Source organism: Nyctereutes procyonoides, unplaced genomic scaffold (assembly GCF_905146905.1).
Source record: "Nyctereutes procyonoides isolate TBG_1078 unplaced genomic scaffold, NYPRO_anot_genome, whole genome shotgun sequence".
Lineage (NCBI taxonomy): Eukaryota > Metazoa > Chordata > Mammalia > Carnivora > Canidae > Nyctereutes > Nyctereutes procyonoides.
The window spans coordinates 18,548,446-18,568,295 of NW_026575046.1; the positions used below are offsets into that span (position 1 = coordinate 18,548,446).

Here is a 19,850-nt window from a genome sequence, read left to right on the forward strand (position 1 = left end):
CCAAAGCCAAAGTCACTCAATAATTTACACCAAACTAGATGTACAGATTGGGTAGAATTTTATCATTTTTCACGCTGGGTGACTTGCCTTCCCTTAGGAAGATGTATGGCTTTAGTCATAGATGGTACTGGTGGGAGTGGTGGTGGTTAAAGAGAAAAATGTGATATCTGCTGGGAATTCAAGGCTTTCTCAGAATATGCTTATGCCAGCCTTCATTCCCATCTGATGGATTCCATGCATTGTGTTTCCAAGATATTTAAGGCCCTGCTGGAGAAAGTGGAGGCAAGAGGTAAGGAAAGGGAAAGGGTAAGTATGAGACGTTAATTTTATTACCTCCTGATGCTAGATTAAAACACAGGGTAGCTATCAAAGCTGAAGCCTCAGCTTTCTACAATGCTGTCTCCCCACCCCCAGTTCTCCAGAAGAGACAGTCCCCCCAGCTGGGTCTAACGGAAGCGAGACCTACAACCTTCCATGGTTTGGCGGAGGATCCCTGCTAGTGGACAGGGGCTATACTGTAGAGCTCAGTTTGAGTCCCATGTCCAAACTTGGAAGAATCATCAGTATTCTGCAGTTGTATACTCCAAGGCCTCAACAGGGGCACCTAGCCAAAAAGCTTCACTTCGTCTGAATAAATTAACAGTTATAGGGTCCAGCTGTATTTTTGAGCTGACTTGTTAAATATTGGCTGTAAAAATTCTTCGGGGCATTGATATTAGACTGTCAAGCTCTGTGATGTGATCTAGTCGCAGGCAGTGCATACAAACTCTCAAGCCTTCTGCAAGGAAAAGCACCAACCAGCTCCACTTGCAGGGGCAGGAAAATGGGGAAGCCTCACAAGAGACGTGAAGCGTTTCGGGACACTCTTGATGGTATAAATGCAAGCAGAGACCTAGAACAAGTTGGATTCCCACGCCCGCATTGATTTTGGCCACTCAACAGTTGGGTAACAACCTTCTCCTGCCGCCATGCTCCAGATAAGATTAAACCGATTTAATATGACAAAGTGAAACTATTTTCCTTTGCCGGAAAGCAGCAAGGGAAACAAAAAAATAGGGTCCTGATGATTGACTCCGCAGGAGACAGAGAAAACCAAGAGCTCTGGTCAAATTTTACAAAGTGAGGGAGAGAGTCCCTCTTCATCCATAGCTCCCCCTACCCCCCCCCCCCCCAAGACAGAGCGTGTCTGGAGCTTGTAGAAGTGCCAAGAAGCAAAACAACAAAGAGAATCCTCAGCAGGACAGCAAGGACTATTGTCCGGGTTTCTGAAGATTGTACCACGGAGGCAGAAAAGCACTGGAGGCTGTGGGCAAACACCAGCGGGGCCAGTCCTCAGCCAAGTGGCCTTCCCCAGTGTCCTGCTACAGAGTGGCTCAGCGGTTCATGTGAGCTAGACACATCGATGAATGAGCACCGGCACATCCTAGGCATCTGGTCAAATCCCATCTCTTCCCGTATCTCCCTGTTCTTTTTGACTTCAGGTTTCTAGCATTTGTCTTTTAACTCTAATAAAACACTCAGCCAAAATATTGGCAAGGAGCAGCTAAGGCTTAAGTATTCAGAGACTGATCGGGATATACGCCTGTCTCAAACCCCTTGTATGCCTAGCAACAGAGCTGGGCTGAGAGCCCAAGACTTTGATCATATGACTTATGCTTGCTTGGGACTTAACTTATATCCCTTTCTGGGATAGGACAGGATATCCTGTCCAAGAAGTGTATCAGTTTAATAGGGGATAGATCTTCAATCTAGTAATGGCAACTTACACAGCAGACGTGCATGTCACCAGTTTTTTCCAATACAGATGATAGATGAGGCTCTCAGCTCTGCCTCGGTTCTCCAAGGAAGCTGGTCTGAGCTTCAGAATCCCTTACAGTTGTCTTCTGTAAGCCATTGCCAGTTGGCTCAGGTAAGCGCAATATCAAAAACGGTTTTCTTCCCACATGCCAACTACAGGAGCCAAATTTCAGTTGTGAGTCAAAAGTAACCAAATGAGGGTGAGGTCTACGAAAGTCAAAGTGGGAGAAAGCCTCCTTGGGATGCTCAGGTCTTGATGTCCCTGGAACCCGTATGGATATGGATATGAAGTACCTTCCTCCTGTGCATTGTAATCTTATGAGTGAAAGCAACAGAGGCAAATCTAACTCAATCTCTAAGCACCTACCTAGACCCGCAAGGGGCCCCACTGGGGTGGAAGCACTTGTTTTGAAGAGATCCAGAGGGTTGGTCTGTAGGGTTGCAGATTGTCCTGTAGGTGATGTCTGGCCTGGAGGTTCTGAGACGGGAGGGGTAAAGATGTCTGATGCAAGCAAGTCTTTTGCTGGAGACTGACAGGGTAGAGAGGGAGACCCAAGAGTTACTCAGTAATAGTGAAAGACAGTTTCATTCTGTCTCCTATCCTGTACCTTAAATTTAGGAACCACAAAAAGAAAAACCTTTTCCTCTTACTGGTAAACTACTACAAAAAGCCAAAGCTCCCCTCTCCTTTCCTCCACCCCCAAAAAGACAGATCCCTGCATTGCACAGATACTGGTTCTTGGTAACTGATGTAAAGAGGACTCTCAAGGTGAAATCTATTTTACTCCTTTTACACATTTGTATCCGTCTGGTCTCCTTGTCAGATAAAAGCTTGAAGCTGGGAAAGTAAGGACAACTTTAAATAAATAGGTAACCTACATATTTTTTATTCTTCTACTGGGTTTAAATGAGTCTGCCTAAAGATAATACTATAGTCTAATTATTAGGCCAGCCTGCATGAGTTTTTTAAAAATATATTCCCAGAAACCACATTTTAAATTGCTTTTGAATGAACTGGTAATAGTAAATATATAAATTATCTTTTAAAGCAATGGATTATTCAGTCAACGGTGAATAGAGGAGGCAAACTCAAGAATTTCCCTCCACCGCCTTGGCCCTTAACGCAATAAGAGGGGTGTGTGGGGCGTGCGTTAGTGTGGGGAAGGTCCACGAGGCATCACAAAGAACCCCTGCCCTCCCCTTCCAGAACATGACGATCGAACTTACCAGAGTTACAGAAGCATAGCAGCATTAAAAATGGAAAAACTTGTGTTTAGTTAATAATAAGTGACAAGACATGCAAACGGAAAGCAGGGTGTGAAAACACTGCTGAGTGAGAAGCTTAGGAAGGGTGGCAATCAGAGGAAGGTATTCCTGGAGGAAGATGTGCCTTATCCCACCTTCTATGTCACAGCCACACAGGAAACTACAATAGCAGCAGGAAAAAGAGCTTGCATCACACCACCCTTTGGTACCGAACATGCATTCTGCCAATGGATATGTGGAGAAGACAATTCACCTTAGCAGTCCTTCTGCCTCTTCCGGGTTTGGAACTTTGTGGTGGTGGGATAATTGCTATGGAGTCATGTGGTGAGGACTGGACAGAGCTTTCCAAGTCCTGCTTTACGCCATTCAGTACGGACAGTCCTTTGGGAGGGCTTCCCACAAAAGGGTTCGGGGAGGATTTGATATGGAAGCCGTTCTGTTCTCTTTCAGATACCCCATTTTGAGTTCTCACTGTTGGCTGTGTTTGCGTACTTGCAAAGGGCCATGGGCCTGCCTGAGCTTCCTGTTTGCCAGTCCGGTGAGAGATTTGGTCAAACTGCTGACCAAAGTAATCAACATCCCCATTCAGGGGCCCGTTACTCAGTGGAGTAGACAAGCTACTCAAATTCTCTTTCTTCTGATCTGAAGATTTGAGAGAATCAAACGAAGAGGGTGTCGATTGGTCTGGCTGTGCAAAAGGATCGTCACGGAAAGGATCAGGATTAGGGGTGGGAAAGAAGTTGAGATTGGCAGAAAAGGCATTTTCAGGCAAGAAAGATGCCTGAGGCTTTGGTCGAGGAAGAGAGCAGGAGGTAATGCCATTTGTTAAGAATGGATTTTCTCTTAAAGAATTCTGATTGGTGTCGATTTCAGAGTTTAGATCCACTAACAGGATATCTTTGCTTTCCTATCACATTTGGGAAGAAAAAAAAAAAAAAGAAAAAAGAAAGGGTTAGTCCATGTTGTGACTTCAAATGAGAAAGCTACATAAGATGATCAGGATTATCAAAATCCCCATTAAAGTTTGGTCCTGACAGACCGGTTGACTGTTACCTCCTCCCATCACCTCCCTGAGAATATTTCTTTACTAGCAGCTGAATAGGTGACCCCTGACCCTCCCCGGCCCATTGCCCTTTTATTTAGGTCTCAACTTTGTTGGCCCTTCATTAAGTGAAACTGTACTGTTTGTTTTTGTCATGTGTCTGCTCACCCTGACCGACTGGCGGCATTCACAATCCTCGCTGTTCCCATTGCTGCTTTTGCAAGTGTTAAAGGGGATCAATGGCATGTCACTCTAAGCAATTATCTAAGCATACTGAGCTTAAAAGAAAAGACCTCAGAAGCCTAAACCAGCCTCCCACCTGATGCACACTGTAGCCTCAGAATCGATGTAACAGCATCTTTTTAAATGAGTGAATTCATTGGCTAATATTTTATAGTTCTGGTTGTAACAAAGTTTAAGGTCAAACATATTTCCCTATAATTTCTCTTTCCACCAAGGGACAAAAACAGATTTTTCCCATCACATCACACAGCCGGTCAGGTATGCCCCTTTAAATAGTTAATGATATATTTTCCAGGTGCTAGTCAAGTTGGATCTCTCATTCCCATCATCCTAGTCTCTTCGGGACACAACCCTTTGTCTGTGTCCTTTGAGAAAGAAGAAAGCGATACTCAAAACACTGATAAATTCTAACAAATCACATTGACCTCTTGTATTTGTGCATGTTTTCATAATGCACCTTACAGTTGCCTGTGTTGTAACAGTAATCTCATCCGTTGGGTGGATAAATTCAGCTAATCTTCAATTTAGATTTAATATTTATGTACAATGTAATCTTTAATTCATATATAAGGTGGAGAGGTGGGTTTAGAGTCAATTTAAAAAACATACCAAATACTTAACTCTACAAAGTCTATTCCCTCTCGATCTTAATTACTTCCATTCTCAATTGTTAGATAAGATATCCCTCTCAACATAAAAATAGAAAATTTGAAAAATATGACATGTCTTTATTCAGGTCAGTGACATAAATAATTTGGGCCTACGCCGGGGCAGGGCTGTCAAACTGACACACCTTCCTTCTGACTTAATTTAATCCATTAACTACTCACCTATGCTAGCCACAGAAGAATATACACAAATTAAAAATGCCTAGCTGAGATGGAAGTTAAGGTCTAGCATTACTCCGAGAGGCTTACTAAATATTTTTTGAGCATTGGGACAAAAACAACCTCAAGGGAATATGAAATTTTCAAACTAGTGAGTAGAAAGGAGCCAGAGTAGGTCTCCTTGGCTTTAAAAAAAAACAAAGTATTTGAAAGTTTAGGTCCTAAATCAGGCCTAATTGGTATTCTATCTTTAGCTTCCTTTACTGTTAGGTATAAAAGCAATTTTTAAAAGCCAGTTTTTCTCTTTATAACCAGAAGAATTTGTCAGAAGAAAGAGCTTGTAATTTAAAAAAAAATTTTTTGAATCAAAGAAATAGATTGGAAGATCTCTTAATGTAGGGATCTTTAACAATCAAAAGATAGGACAAAATGTATTACAAAAGCTTGTGATTTTAATATTTATTCATTTATGATGAGCCACCTCTGGGTTAGAACAGTTGGGTGTTCACAGCTGGTAGAGTTCTCCTTTTCAAATACTTCAGAAGAAGTTCTTAGGACACCAAACAGGAGCCACAATGTTAGACTTCTGAATAGTCACCCTATAAGTAAAATGTATAAGGCTCTCCTCAGGTTGGGTTTGTTGTTAATCCAGGATTAAGAGTCTAGTTCACAGACTACAATGGAACAATGTAGGACTCCTCATCCACCCCCCTAGGTTAGAACTTCATTAAATCTTTGTTAGATTGTCAACATTCCATCCACTTGGCCATCACCTGAGCACCTGAGAGACAAGCACTGATAACATGAACATGAAATGTGACCCCTGCTCTTAAGGAGCTCCAGTAAGAGGAGGAAGTAGGCAACCAGAGAGGTATCTGCATGAAGGTGAGGTCTTACATACTGAGTTCCACAACCTAGCTTTCTTCAGGTAGCTGATCTCTCCCAACTACTCCAGCGCTGAATGCTGGACTGTCCTGCTCAAAGCTTCCAGTGGCTTCCTGCTATCCCCTATCCTAAAATAAGCCTCATTAGCCAGCCTTTCAAAATCACTTAAAATAGTTGATCGTTAGCCTAACTACTCTCTACTTTCCTACACACTTCAAAGACCCAAGTCAAGTTCAAATTCCTTACAAAGCCTTTTCCCATTCACCTTTCTACTTCAGCATCACCTGTGCTCACCCATGGCATCTTATGTACACATGATACTGTGCTTTGTGCTCTGATCCCATCCCTGTATCAGATTTAACAGCCTTCGGGGTGGGGGGCAGGGGCGAGTAGGGTCATACCTTATGTTCTTCTCATAATAACTGTGCTTTCAAATGGTCATTTTTAAAGTTTGAGAAATGTCTTTTGTTTTTTTTTTCTTTCTTCTTTTTCTTTTGAGTGGCAGTATGGAAGGATATTATTCAATTATTTTCCAATAAAAATTATGTTCTAAGGGATGCCACTTAGTTTGCAACATGAGTTTTATTTGAAACGCATAAAATGCATAAAACTATTCTGTTTAAATGCTGGGGGAGGGGCAGATGGGTCACTAAAGTCCAGGTAATTTAGGTTTCTTCCTCTCTTCATCTCTTCCAGAGCAACCACTTTAAGGTTATGAATATTTTTAAACATTCTAGTTTTATCAAGTAGAAATAAGTCCATTTTGTGGCCTATGAATATGGAGTCAATATGTACAAACGTGGGCAAAATCCAACCAGCACACAATGAGTGCCATTAACATGCTCTCACTTTTCAGATACCATCTACTTTGATGATATTTATTTATTTATTTATTAAGATTTAATTTATTTATTCATGAGAGACACAGAGTGAGAGAGAGAGGCAGAGACACAGGCAGAGGGAGAAGCAGGCTCCATGCAGGGAGCCTGACGTGGAACTCGATCCTGGGTCTCCAGGATTAGGCCCTGGGCTGAAGGCGGTGCTGAGCTGCTGAGCTACCTGGGCTGCCCAATGATGGTATTTATTACTTTAATTTATTATTAGTTTAAAACTTTCTGTAATTTCTATAAACCAAAAATTCTTAGAATGCATTAGGTCTAATATAACTAAGATTAAGGAATACTCATGTTGTTTTTCATTTCCTTTTTCAGAACTTACTACAAGTCTACAGAAGCAGATGGAATAGTTAGTGCTTTCCTGCCTATCCTACTGGAATTCTACTTTGAGTGTTTTGATCTCTTTTAAGATACATGTTTGAATGTCAGTTATACTTGGAAAGTAGATCATTTAGATATCAATTCACTTTGGGAAGGGTGCTACCATGGAGGAGGGGGCAAAGCTGTCTAGGAATCAAAAGGACTTCAGGGCTAGCATGGACATTTGAGGATCATCTAATCTTGTATTTTAAAAGTTTATCATTAGGATGGTAACAAATGTTATGAAGAATAAAAGTTTCCACATACAAGTGAGTTAGGACTCACCACTGAAAAGAACACTGAACAGGCTTCTTCTCTATTGCAGGCTTTTTTAGAGCCTCTGAAATGCTGTTTTGCATCATGAATCTCATAGAGTTGAGGACAGAGAAGAGAGTATGCAGCCTCTGCTCCTTCCCACCTCATCAGGCCTGAGCATGTTATGTGAAAGTTCATGGGCTGCCATTCTCTGCGATATTCTGGCAAGTGAGACTTACCCAGTCCTTTATACTGCTGCTGCTTTAATTCCTATGACCTTCTTGGCCAAGTAGACTTTCTTGATAATTCCCTGATATAAGAGACTCCTAGACAGACATTCTTCTCATAATTCTAGATTGATGCTCTTTTTGTCTGGTTATTGCCTTCTCATCTTTTATGTTCAAGTCCAGACACTCATTTAGTTCGAGGCATTATATGAACTTCTAAACTAGACAAATATCATGTAATTAACATCAATTAATGGGCTTTGTGATTAGTTTTAAGCAAGCTCTGCCTGCTTGACAGTAAACTCCATGATGCCATTGACATTGTACAGCTCACTTCTTTCTGTGCCCTGTGAATGTCAGGTACTCAAGAAACTGCTAAAAAAAAATAATAGTTATAAGAAGTCATTTAAAATTACATGGGTAGTTTAACTTGAGGCCTGTTTTGGAAGGTCTGAGACTTGTGCTTAAGCTCTGAATCAGGATCTCTTCGCTGAGTGAGTTTTTTTCTGAATCACCATTTCCTTATCCATAAAGGAAAATACTGCTCCATTCTCAGAGGGTTGTTACAGATCAATATTTAGAAGACTTGATACACTATAGTGTCCTTCAAAGAATGAACAACTTTTTAAAACAAGGACAGCCCTTGGTTAAACATAACTGAGCATTTTATTTAAGTCTTACTTCACACCAAGCTTAGGCTGTTAAGTCACACTAGAAAGAATAGAAAAATATTGAAGAGGCCAGGTGGTTTTACAATTAATCATCTAGCAAACACTTCCTTCAAGTGGAACTTATGCCAAGGATTATTATTCAGCTTTTTTTCTGAGTCTAAGTAAGACCAAGAAGGATTTCATTGCCTGTCCTACTGCTCAGATCTAACCTCCAAGCAAAATTAATATATCTGAATTAGTGCAGATAGGTTCCCATGGTAACTTAAGATGCAATTTTGTTCTAGTAGCCAGTAAAATTTTATGTGGAAAAATCAGCAGTTACCTTCCAAGTTTCAACAAGATGCTCAAGATTTCTGGTTAATTGCCAATTTGAATTATAGATGTCATTTTCATTACATTGCAAATTTAAAAACAGGCACTTACTGTTGGACTATTTAGGTCAGGAGGTGTAGACATGTCCCCAAACAAATCCATCTGGTCAACACCCTTAAAAAAGTATTTGGATTAGATTCAGATGTGTCTACAAAAATTTTACTTTGTATATTGTTGTAATTGTTTCCTAAACTAAAGTTTAGGAAAATCTGTTGTCATAATTTGATTTTCGTTTAACTAGCATAGATTTGATATTAGGCTATTTATGTCTGGAAGTGTAGACATGTCCCCAAACAAATCCATCTAGTCCACACTCTTAAAAAAAATTTGTGGATTAGATTCAGATGTGTTTACTAAAAAGATTACTTTTAATCTTTGTTATATTAATGTTTAGGGAAATTGTTCTCATAACTGGACTTCCATACAGATTCAATGCAGATTTGGTATTAGCAACATCTATAGGAAGTAAACCCATGTTCAGTTAAATAACAATCATAAGAATCATAAAAAAATCACATACATACCAATTTCAGTTTGTTAGCTTGGTCATCAAGGGTCAGTAGGGTCTCACTCCCATTCTGAAAAGATGGCAAATATTTAAGGATTTAGTTGGTGAGTTTTCTTATAAAATTTAATTTCCTAGTGTATTGACTTGCTAAGAAGTTATGATTCTGGCACTGATAATTCAAATACACATCTTCTATGGCCAGAGGGATCATGGACACATAGTCATAAGCGAGGACGGAGCATGCCTGGACAGGTAGCAAACAAGGACTTATATATAACACATGTGCAATTCACAAGAAGTAAAGATGAAGTTTTACCTCTACTGCTTTGTTGGCTTCTTCCATCTAAAAAGAAAGACACAAATTCAATGATCTTAGTAACCATACTTAAAGGGATATAACGCTCATGCTCTTGGGCATGAGGCAAGAGAAGATCTTGCATATTATTATATATATATTATATATATATATACACACATATATATATTATTTCTAGCCCTACATTCCTCTGCCCTTTTCATATCAATACTAGATTTGAATTTTTGAATACAGTTTCTGAAAACTTAAACTTGGTTTAAGTTTGAATACAGTTTCTGCACTTAAACTTGGTTATCAAGTACAGTCTTTGGAACCAATGTGAAGCTTGTGGGGAGAAAAGACAAGAGTCAGGGACTGAAAATCAGAAGTGTCTAACTATAACATCCATCCATGGCTCTCCTGGGAAGAAGAGACAATACATTTCTAAACTGTCTATTCTTTGGCGAGCCACAAAGAAGTCAACTCTCCAGATAGGCCATATGTTTACATAAAGTTCAAACATGGTCCTGAATATAGTCTTAAGTTTAATAGAGTCACTAGTGGGTAGTACTTGCCTTTTTCTTTTCTTCTTCCTTTTTCTTTACGTTATAGATAACTTGAAAGAGGTCTTTAAGATCGATGACTAATGGCTCAGCCTGAAGCAAGAAAAAGCATCTTTATGAGTATTTTAATCTTATTATTTTCTTTTTGCCTCCCCCATCAGTTCTGATTAGTACTGTTTTCTTTTTTTCCTTTCTCTTAAAGCCTCTTACTATCCTCCCCTGGTTTATGGGGGATCACCACTACCCTCATCCTCACTGCCAGATACATAAAGGGCAGCAGAATAAAGAAGTATTTAAACAAAACAAGAAGGACTATGGTAACTTTCCAAGTCCCTTCAGGATTTTGGGGAATAATCCATTATTGTTCTAAAATCAACATTGACCTTATGAGAAAGCCCATTCTAACAATTCTTATCCATATATGACATGGGCCTCAATGACCAATGACAAGGTCTTATCCTAAGGCCAATGAAGATGGTCATCCTCTGAATCACTGCTTAGTCCTCCCATATCCAACTGTCTCTAGCAAGATCTCTAGTTGAAGGACAGACACTCTATGCTCAACTGAGGACAAAGCCCTCCTCCAGAAATTTGTCAAGGCTTGGGACTTACCTGTTGCCCTGTTTTTATGGCAAAAAACTGATGCTGGCCTTCTCCTCCACACACATAACCAAATGCCCGGTTGTCCGTCACATCGCGGGCAATGAAGGAAATCTTATTTACTGGATGTTCATGCTCTATTACCTGAAAAAGAAAGATAAAAAAAGATTTATTGATATACCTAGAATCTACAATGTAACACAACAAAGCATCAGATACCCAGGCATTTCTGAAAAGCCAAAATCTTTGAAGGAAGAAATCTTTGCCTCTGGTTTAAGGCCAGAGCTACATTTATCCTTATTAGTAAGGACTTCAAAAAGAACCAAGAATAGAAAACAGAAATGGGAAAAACACTTCTTAGAATATTGATACTTGATTGGCTTCATCCCCAAGATGCGATGCCACACGGCAAGAAAGGATTGAGGATTATGAGACCAAGAATTTCTAAAGCAAAGATGAGATGTTTTACTACTAAACCATTCAAGTGGGTCAACTTTCCTAACTAAAAGACAAACCCAGGTGAACAGCATAACTAAGCTAGAACAGCATTCACAGGGATCCTTTGACAACGGCTCTGAGTGGCCAGAAAAATCATCCTAAGTACCATTGGAACAATTATCCCCAGAATATACTGGAAGTCATCAAATGCCGGCATCAAGTATTTCCCATGCTCACATCAGTATCGAGGAGTTACATCGTTTGTTGGTTTAGTAGTGCCTTCCCCTCTATCCTCCTGCTTCCCTTTCTCCTAATCCTTTCAAGCACATAGCAGGGCTCAACTCTTCAGGGATATTCGTAGGTGGTCATAATGTGTCTTGGTTTGTTTCCAAATGTCTTGTGCCACTGCAAAGTTCATGCTGGGTATTTTAGAAGATTTGGGAAACGAGAATGCTTGAGGGAAACCTGCTTCCACTCTCTGATGGGCTTGGGAAAATCGACTTGAGAGATGAAGGAGAATGGAAACAGCAGTGCATGAGGACCAGCAGGGTGAGCGAGCAGGTGTCAGGGTTCCAGTGGATTTTGCATGATAGATAATGGACATCTCTAGGGAGGGATGGATAATAACTGGCGGTCTCCCCACAATACCTTGATACAACAGAGTATTTTATAGCAATGGAAATGAGCTACAAACAACATTTTAAGTAAATGAATCTTATGATGTTATGTTGGGTAGAGAAAATAAAGTCCCAGAGAACGTGAGGTATGATCATCGTTTGATAAGTTCACAAAAAAATAAACAAAATAAGCATGGCTGTTCCTATGCAGTAGAATAACAGCAACCACACACACACACACACACACACACACACACACACACACACAAAGCAAGGATACATCTGTAGGGTGAAGAGAAAGGGGAAAGAGAGAAGAAAGAAAAGGTAAATGTGTTACAGGTAATATTTTAGCTTCAGGTTGGCCTGTAAGTTTGCATGTAATCAATACATTAAAACGAAAGCCAGGCATAGATCTATGACAGCGTCACAGACCAGGGCTGAGGGTTAATCTAGTTCTGTGTACCTGGGGTCCAAAAAATACTAAAGTGATATTTATAGCACATCTGTGTTTATAGACTTGAGGTTCACATCCCTTACAGAAAATAAATTTCAAAATAAAGTATCTTGACTCCCCACTTCCTACCCTATCTGTTTTCTGCCTGTTATTTCTGGAGAAGTAATATATATATATATATTTTTCCCCCCTACAGATTTTTGAAAAGGAAAACAGGGAGCTGAGATTTAAGTCACATTGTCAGACTCAGGCAGTCAGAAAGGTGTTAATGAAAGTGAATTCTTACCCCAGTTTTCTCATCAATTATTTTTATCCCAGAAAGAGAAATGTTGACCCAGATCCTCTGTTTGTGCTGTCCCTGAGACCGACCAGCTGCTGCCATTCCCTGATGGTATTGGGAAAACAAGAAAAATCCAGTTAAAACTACACTATGATGCTCTTGATGCTAAAACTTTTAAAAGACAGCTCTATTTTCAGATTGGCTTGCCATCTACAAAAGAATCAGGCACCTTTCATAATAGATGGGTGGAATGAAAGAGAGGACAATGAGCCAGGACATCCTGTGTTAGTTATGTGACCTTGGACAAGTCATTCTAATTCTCTTGGCCTCAGAATGGTCATTGGTAAAGACAAGAAGACTGGATTAGATCTTCAAAGATGCTCCTTCGAGGTCTGGCCTTATTTAACAATTATTATTTATTTAATTAGTTTCACATAGCGACAGTGCTAGAATTTAAAAATTTAAAAACCCACAAGGGGGCAGCCTGAGTGGCTCAGCCTAGCGCTGCCTACCACCCAGGGCGTGATCCTGGAGACCCGGAATCAAGTCCCACGTTGGGCTCCCTGCATGGAGCCTGCTTCTCCCTCTGCCTGTGTCTCTGCCTCTCTCTCTGTGTCTCATGAATACAAATAAAATCTTAAAAAAAAAAAAAAAACTCACAGGGCTAACGCTAAAGAGCTACAGGATCCAAATAGAGACCTGAATTTCACCTGAGTACTTCCAGGATCTAAAACTTGATCTACCCAAAGGAAAAGGCATCTACAGTCCTGAAGTATGAGATTAAGTCAGGTCCCTAGAATTTCAGACCTATTAGACCGAACCCTGTTTGCATTCACAATAAGAAAGCAAACTTAAGACTCCTCAGAAAATGAGGCACCACTGGATCAATTATGTGATTAGAAATGTTTTCCTTTCAAATAATTGATATATAGGTAAACACAAACTTCTAATATAATTCTCTCTGCTGGATATTTGCTTGAGATGGAGACAAAGCATGCTTTCCCTTCTTACCTTTAGCTTCATCATAGAATCTTGGCTCATTTTATCCCCTCTTGCATCGGGCACATCATCAATGCCAATTAGCTTGGCCTTGTATTTTACACCATCACCTTTGAATCTGGCCAAAAGATACTCATCTGTCTTTTCAGAGCCTGAGGAACAAAAAAAGAAATATAGGATAAAAGATTTATAAAGGTCTTTAAATATCATCCCCAGGTATGACCAAATAGGTTCCAGAGTCTCCAAATCTGAGTAGTAGAAATATTGGTTTTATTACAATTGCTCAAATATACGATACTCTGTCTTTATTCTTACTTCCTTTCAGTAAAATTGTAATCTGTAACACTGGGGTGGAGAGAAAAATGAACTCTAAAAGTACAAAATGGACTGAATTATGGAAAACTTAGGGGACCATGGGAGGTGAGATCTGGGGATATTCTTCATCATAATTAAAAAACATATTTTCAAAAGAAAATAAAGAGGATAATGCTTTTTTAATTAAAGAAAAATAAGCTACTGCACTACTTACTAGCATTTCGAACTGTCATTAAGGCAGAAAAAATTATGAATAAATTCCTTTGAAAATCATTAAGATAATTATCTCATCTTTATAACTTTTTTTTTTTTTGCTTTTCTTAAAAAGACTGCAGTTGTCTCATTCCGCAGCTAAAGTATAACAGTAAAAGACATGCAAGCCACGGCATATTCTTAAACTATGAATGATTAAGGACTCTGGCACTTTCTAGTGGTCCTTTAGGTCAAGAGAACAGGGTCTAAGAAAATAAAGATCTTGGTTTTCGAAAAACAGCTACTTCAGTAAAGCAACGTGGTAAGTAGGCTACTGAAAGATAATCATATAATAATTGATAGTTGTGTTTATCAATTAAACAAGCTACTATCAATGCTTCTCAGCAGGATCCAGTTGGTGCAATCACAGGATTCAGAGACATATCTGTCTTACAATATGTGAGTGGAGTAAAATAGTCTCTGCCAAAGTCCAACTTTCCTGTAGAGGAGAATTTGAGAATTGGCTGTGGTTGAAGTGCAACAAGGGCCAGCTCTTACTTCATTTACCTCAAACCCCACATTTCTTCAGAGGTAAGCAACACTGGCTCCCCTCAATGGCCTCAGATTTCTTCATACCTTTCTTTTTTTCCTTCTTTGATGGTGCTTTTGGTGCAGCCTGTTGGTCAGGCTGACCATTAGTTGTGCTCGTTTCTACTTCGTTAGACATGGCGAGAAGGCAGACAGCAAACTCTAGCACCAGCAGACACTGAGTGACACCAGGCGATCCCCGAAGTCTCAAATGAGCATAACCTACTACAGACACCTGTGGGCAGAGTGTTAGAGGCGTGATGAGATCATAATGGCAAACCCAGACTTTATCCTACTAGGCTTGCAACTAGTGATTTGTGAGTATATTTCTTCAGACTCATTTTGTTCTTTCTCCCCTTAGACCAAACTCAGAAGAGGAGTGGGTATACTGTTTTTTTTTTTTTTTTTTGTACTTTCCAAAATGGGAAGAGGTGTTTACTAGGTTTTTCTTTAAGAATTGATATCTGGTAGCATTTAAGGATTACCTACCTAAGTAGTTTGCATTGGAATTTTGGCATAAAAATCCAGTATTAAAGGTAGGGATCAAAACATGTCATACATGCAAAAATAGGATTTCATAGCAAAATACAAATATATTGGATGTGGAGTCTGAGATGATTGTAATTAGCATCTGAAATTGGACATTATAAATTCCGGTTCTTCAAAACCTCATTTAATTGTAAAGGCAGTATCAAGAATAGAGGCATACATTTTATCTTATTCTTATTGACAAATACATATATATGTATTTTTACATGTTGTGATTCTGCATATGATTTCCAGGGCTATCTGAGCACTATAACTTTGATGGGATGATGGGTGTTATACTATATGTTGGCAAATTAAAAAAAAATAAAGGACAGCAGTTTTTGACATTAACACACTAGGGGAAGAATGGATTAATGGGATGTCTCTTGTGCAATTCATTGAGTGTAAATACTTTTATGCTATTTTTTTTTTACCATTATTATCCTCAAGGCAGTTGTGGTATGATGTGCTCTCACAAGGCTTCCTTATGTATCATGGCAGGTAAAACAGAAAAACTTCGAGTCATTGTACGCACACAGAAGTGAACTAATGTTTCAAAAGGTTCTTTCACCTCCAGGAGTCAAAGTTTCTACATAGCTTCTGAGAGAGCTAGAGAAACGTTAACCTTCTACATGGACTGAAGATCAGAGGAAAGCCGAGCCATGCATAGTTTTTGTTAACCTGTTACCACCACCCATAGATTGTTATACTTCTCCCATCCCAAAAAGTTCTCTTAATTCTGTTTTTAAAGCACCCATTTATTTGAGCATTTTAAAAAAAGATTTTATTTATTTGAGAGACAGGGAAAGTGTACTTGTGCCTAAATAGGGAGGAGGGGCAAAGGGAGAAGCAGATTCCCTCCTGAGCAGGGAGCCCAAACAGAGCTTGATTCCATGATCCTGAGATCATGACCCCAGCCAAAGGCAGACGCTTAACCAACTGAGTCACACAAGTGCTCTATTTGAATTTTTTAAACTCAAGGATCAAGTCCCCCACATGGAAATGTATGCTATTATCTAGATACTTACAGGATAAAAAGTCTTACATTTCTGCTACTCAGCTCTTTAAATTGCACTTCCCTGGCTTCATAAATTTCCACATTTTCCTCAAGGTGCATACTTCATCCCCCCCCCCCCGCCATGAGTCTTTAAATAGTCTCTATAGTATTAATAGTCTTGGAAAACACACACATACAGAAATATATATATGATAAATGTTATATGAATTCTTTAACTTGGAGATTTAGTAGTTAATTTTGCTCAAAGATACCTTACTGGTCGACAGCCAGGGAGACAGTCTCTTTTTAGATGAAAAGTGTTACGTAGTAGAGGACTCAAAGCCCTGTTTACTCAAGACCCAGTTTGGGGCCAGGTACTAGTAGACTTTAACGTGTATTAATGACAAAAAATTCAGAGTAACCCTCTGAGTATTATGATATAGTATTATTTCACTTTTTCAGAAGGAAAGCCAAAGCACAGGGGTTTTAAATTATACAGCTGCTAAAGTGGTAAAACCTGGGTCTAGCCCAGGCTGACTGGCCAGAAGCCAAAGTTCCTCACATGTTACCCTGATGGCTCTCCTCTGAGAAGCCTCATACAAGCTACAGAGATGCTCTATTACACATATGTAATGGTCCCTAAAAAAGATTATGTTCAAATTCTAAGCCTCAAACCTTTGAATGTGGCCTTATTTGAGAAAAAGATATTTGCAATTGTCACTAAGGATCTTGAGTTAGGATTATCCTGGATTTGGGAGGACTCTAAATCCCATAACAGATGTCCTTATAAAAGCAAAGCAAAGGGAAATTTGAGACAGACACACAAAGGAGAAGGTAATGTGAATACAGAGGTGAAGACTCCATTGACATATCTACAAACCAGGAATGCCAAGGATTGGCAATGTCCACTAGAAGCTGGGAGAGAAGCACAGAACAGGTTCTCCATTCGCACCTCCAGAAGTAACAAGCAAGCCCTGTTGACATTTTGATTTTGGACTGGTGACTTCAGGACTGTGAGAGAATAGGTTTCTGTGGTTTTAAGCTGACTAGTTTTTGATGATTTGTTATGGCAGCCCTAGGAAACTAATACGACTATCTCTATTTCGTATGTCTTGATTGATTTCAGTGGTTCCCATGATTTGTTTTCTGGTGACATGATAAATCTAGTCATACACACACTCCTCTAATTTCAGGAAGCTAATAATTATTTTCTTAATTTCAGAGAATTTACTCTAATTCTAGAGGATATTTGCCTGTATTAACAACATCAGGAGGTAAGACTAAATTCTGACCTAAGCATGACCTCTGTAGGAACATGCACCCTCCTGCATCCTCACCTTTTCCCCATCAGGCCCTCTCCTTTATAAGTTGCTCAGATATCTTCTCAGAAATAAGGAAAACACTTCTTTGTGACCTTGTAGTCCTCTAATTGTCATCTCATGTTCCTTTCATGATTAAATACTTGATAGTCTCCTACCTTCTACTTTTTCATATTCCCTTCCTCTCAAAGGACTGTTCATCTCAACTCTACTCTCAGAAAATCAACTAGAACTGCTGATGGGTATCCTGCCCAAATCCAATTACTTTGTTGTTCAGCTTTTTGGGGGCATTTGGCTGCTTGCATCAGAAACTTATATCCTTTTGTGAGCCTTTTCCCTCCCTACCTTTTGCTCCCATAACAACCTTGATGCTCCAGTCCATGGCATGTATTTTCTGCATTAGGATGATCTGGATTTTTTTTTAATGATGAAATTATTCTAAATTTTAGAATAACATTGGAAGCTTTCCTTCTTGATCTTGTGGTGGTTCTTCTTGCATTTAGGACAAAATTTAGACATTTTGGGTTTTGTTTGCAAGACTTAAAGATTCTGCTCCTTCTTAACGTTAATATTCTTTCTTTACACCTTTGTATAGCATCCTCAAGTTTCTTGTGTGCTTTTTTTTTAGAGAATTATTTGTTTCTTGACTCTTTACCTTTTCAAATACGCCAAACTCACCTCTCCCCCACATCTAGTTCATCGAGTTACCTATTTGCTCCTGAAGAGAGTAGGTAAGACCTCTCTCTGAAGCCTGCCCCTCCTCCCCTCTGGTTCAGCTTGAAAATAATCTGGGCAAAAGAGTTTACTGACCATCTTTGGAACCTAATATTGCACTTTTCTGCAGGATGTTACTTCTGACAAGACAATATTTAGGTCATTAAATTTGGCAAATTTTATTCTAAAGTGAGAATATTTTAAAGAAATTTGAGAAGTGCCACAAAACATTTTGAGGGGCTTGGGAGCAGGAATGGTGGTGTATAAGCCATAAAAGTAATACAAGACTCAACAACTTCACAGCTCAAGACCAGGTCTCAAATATAGTGTTGGAAAACTGGGCAAAGATGGAAGAGTTCTAAAGTGAATGGTGCTACCTTGGTTTTACAGCAAAAACTTCTCTTTTCAGACACTTAAGTACAGCCTTTCACACTATTGGAATTGTTTTAAAGCTATTTGGTATCCTTTAATTATATCCTTCCACTGTTTAGGAATGAGCAGTTTTTAGGGGCAAGGAAGAAAAAAATGATAGAGAGAAAACATTTGTTCAGCATAAATTCCAAGAAGAAAAGGTATATGAATATCAGGTTGCAATAACTAATGAAAGGTAGGCCAGACCTACCTTTCTGCATTGCAGGCCAGACCATTTAAAATGTATCCGATTTCCCTGAAATGATCAGAGAATGGACTCTGCCCCAGAGCCCCAAATCTCAGAGATAAACCTTTATAATGAAATGTTAGAGGGTTTTTTTATTTTTATTTTAATTTATGATAGTCACAGAGACAGGCAGAGACAGAAGCAGGCTCCATGCATCGGGAGCCCGACGTGGGATTCGATCCCGGGTCTCCAGGATCGCGCCCTGGGCCAAAGGCAGGCGCCAAACCGCTGCGCCACCCAGGGATCCCCTGTTAGAGGTTTTTTTGAAAGGTTTTAATAAAAGCGTCCTTCCAGTATCCCATATGCCAAAGTGATAAACATTTACCTTTCTCCCAAGGTTAGAAGAGCAAATATCCCACCACAGACTTTCCAAATGTCCAAGCTACCATTTGACATTAAGTAGGTGGAGAAAGTCTTGCTTCTAGACTCAGGTCCCACTGTAGAGAATAATCAACTTAAACATCTAAAACTAAAATGCATAATCCTTCTAACAATGTTACAGAATTGTCCATTGTTCTCATAAAACCTTCAGCAGGTTTTATGATGAATTGTTTTTGGAAAGGGTTTGGGGCTGGAAAAGGGAAAAGGGATCTGAGGGCCAAAAGGTGCCGTATTACTTTCTTTGATCACTTTCCCAAAGTAGGGGCATTGTTAAAAAAAATGTGTAGATTGCATTAATCTATGTGTTCTGTTTTAAAGCTCTAGTAAGGTGAAAGGTTTTCAAAAAGGGGAGCAAGTAGATGTAGGGCGTCCAGAAAGCCTTCTTATTTACTGGGTTTAGTCATAGATGCTCTTCTGACCAAGAAGTGCAAAATTAATCAGGAAACACATGCAAGGGGTATTATCTTGAAGCAGGGATTATAAATTGAAGCTTGAAAACATATATGAAGGTTCATGTGAGGGACGCCTAGGTGGCTCAGGACTTGATCCCAGGGTTCCGGGAT

The 19,850-nt window shown here is 39.5% G+C and overlaps 1 protein-coding gene across 3 annotated transcripts in view; it reads right to left on the bottom strand.

Annotated features, from left to right (window-relative positions):
* DAB2 (DAB adaptor protein 2) overlaps positions 1-19,850 on the bottom strand; it is a 51,003-nt gene that overhangs the window by 7,371 nt on the left and 23,782 nt on the right. For 2 of the 3 annotated variants that reach the window (XM_055325772.1, XM_055325771.1), the window contains exons 2-11: positions 14,739-14,925; positions 13,608-13,747; positions 12,603-12,701; positions 10,820-10,951; positions 10,220-10,300; positions 9,666-9,692; positions 9,366-9,419; positions 8,893-8,955; positions 3,317-3,970; positions 2,165-2,327 (exon numbers count right to left, since the gene is read on the bottom strand). In XM_055325772.1, the coding sequence (XP_055181747.1) occupies positions 2,165-2,327; positions 3,317-3,970; positions 8,893-8,955; positions 9,366-9,419; positions 9,666-9,692; positions 10,220-10,300; positions 10,820-10,951; positions 12,603-12,701; positions 13,608-13,747; positions 14,739-14,829 (1,504 nt within the window). In that variant the 5' untranslated portion in view covers positions 14,830-14,925. The remainder of the gene's footprint in view (positions 1-2,164; positions 2,328-3,316; positions 3,971-8,892; positions 8,956-9,365; positions 9,420-9,665; positions 9,693-10,219; positions 10,301-10,819; positions 10,952-12,602; positions 12,702-13,607; positions 13,748-14,738; positions 14,926-19,850) is intronic. The other variant, XM_055325773.1, reaches the window with a different exon arrangement.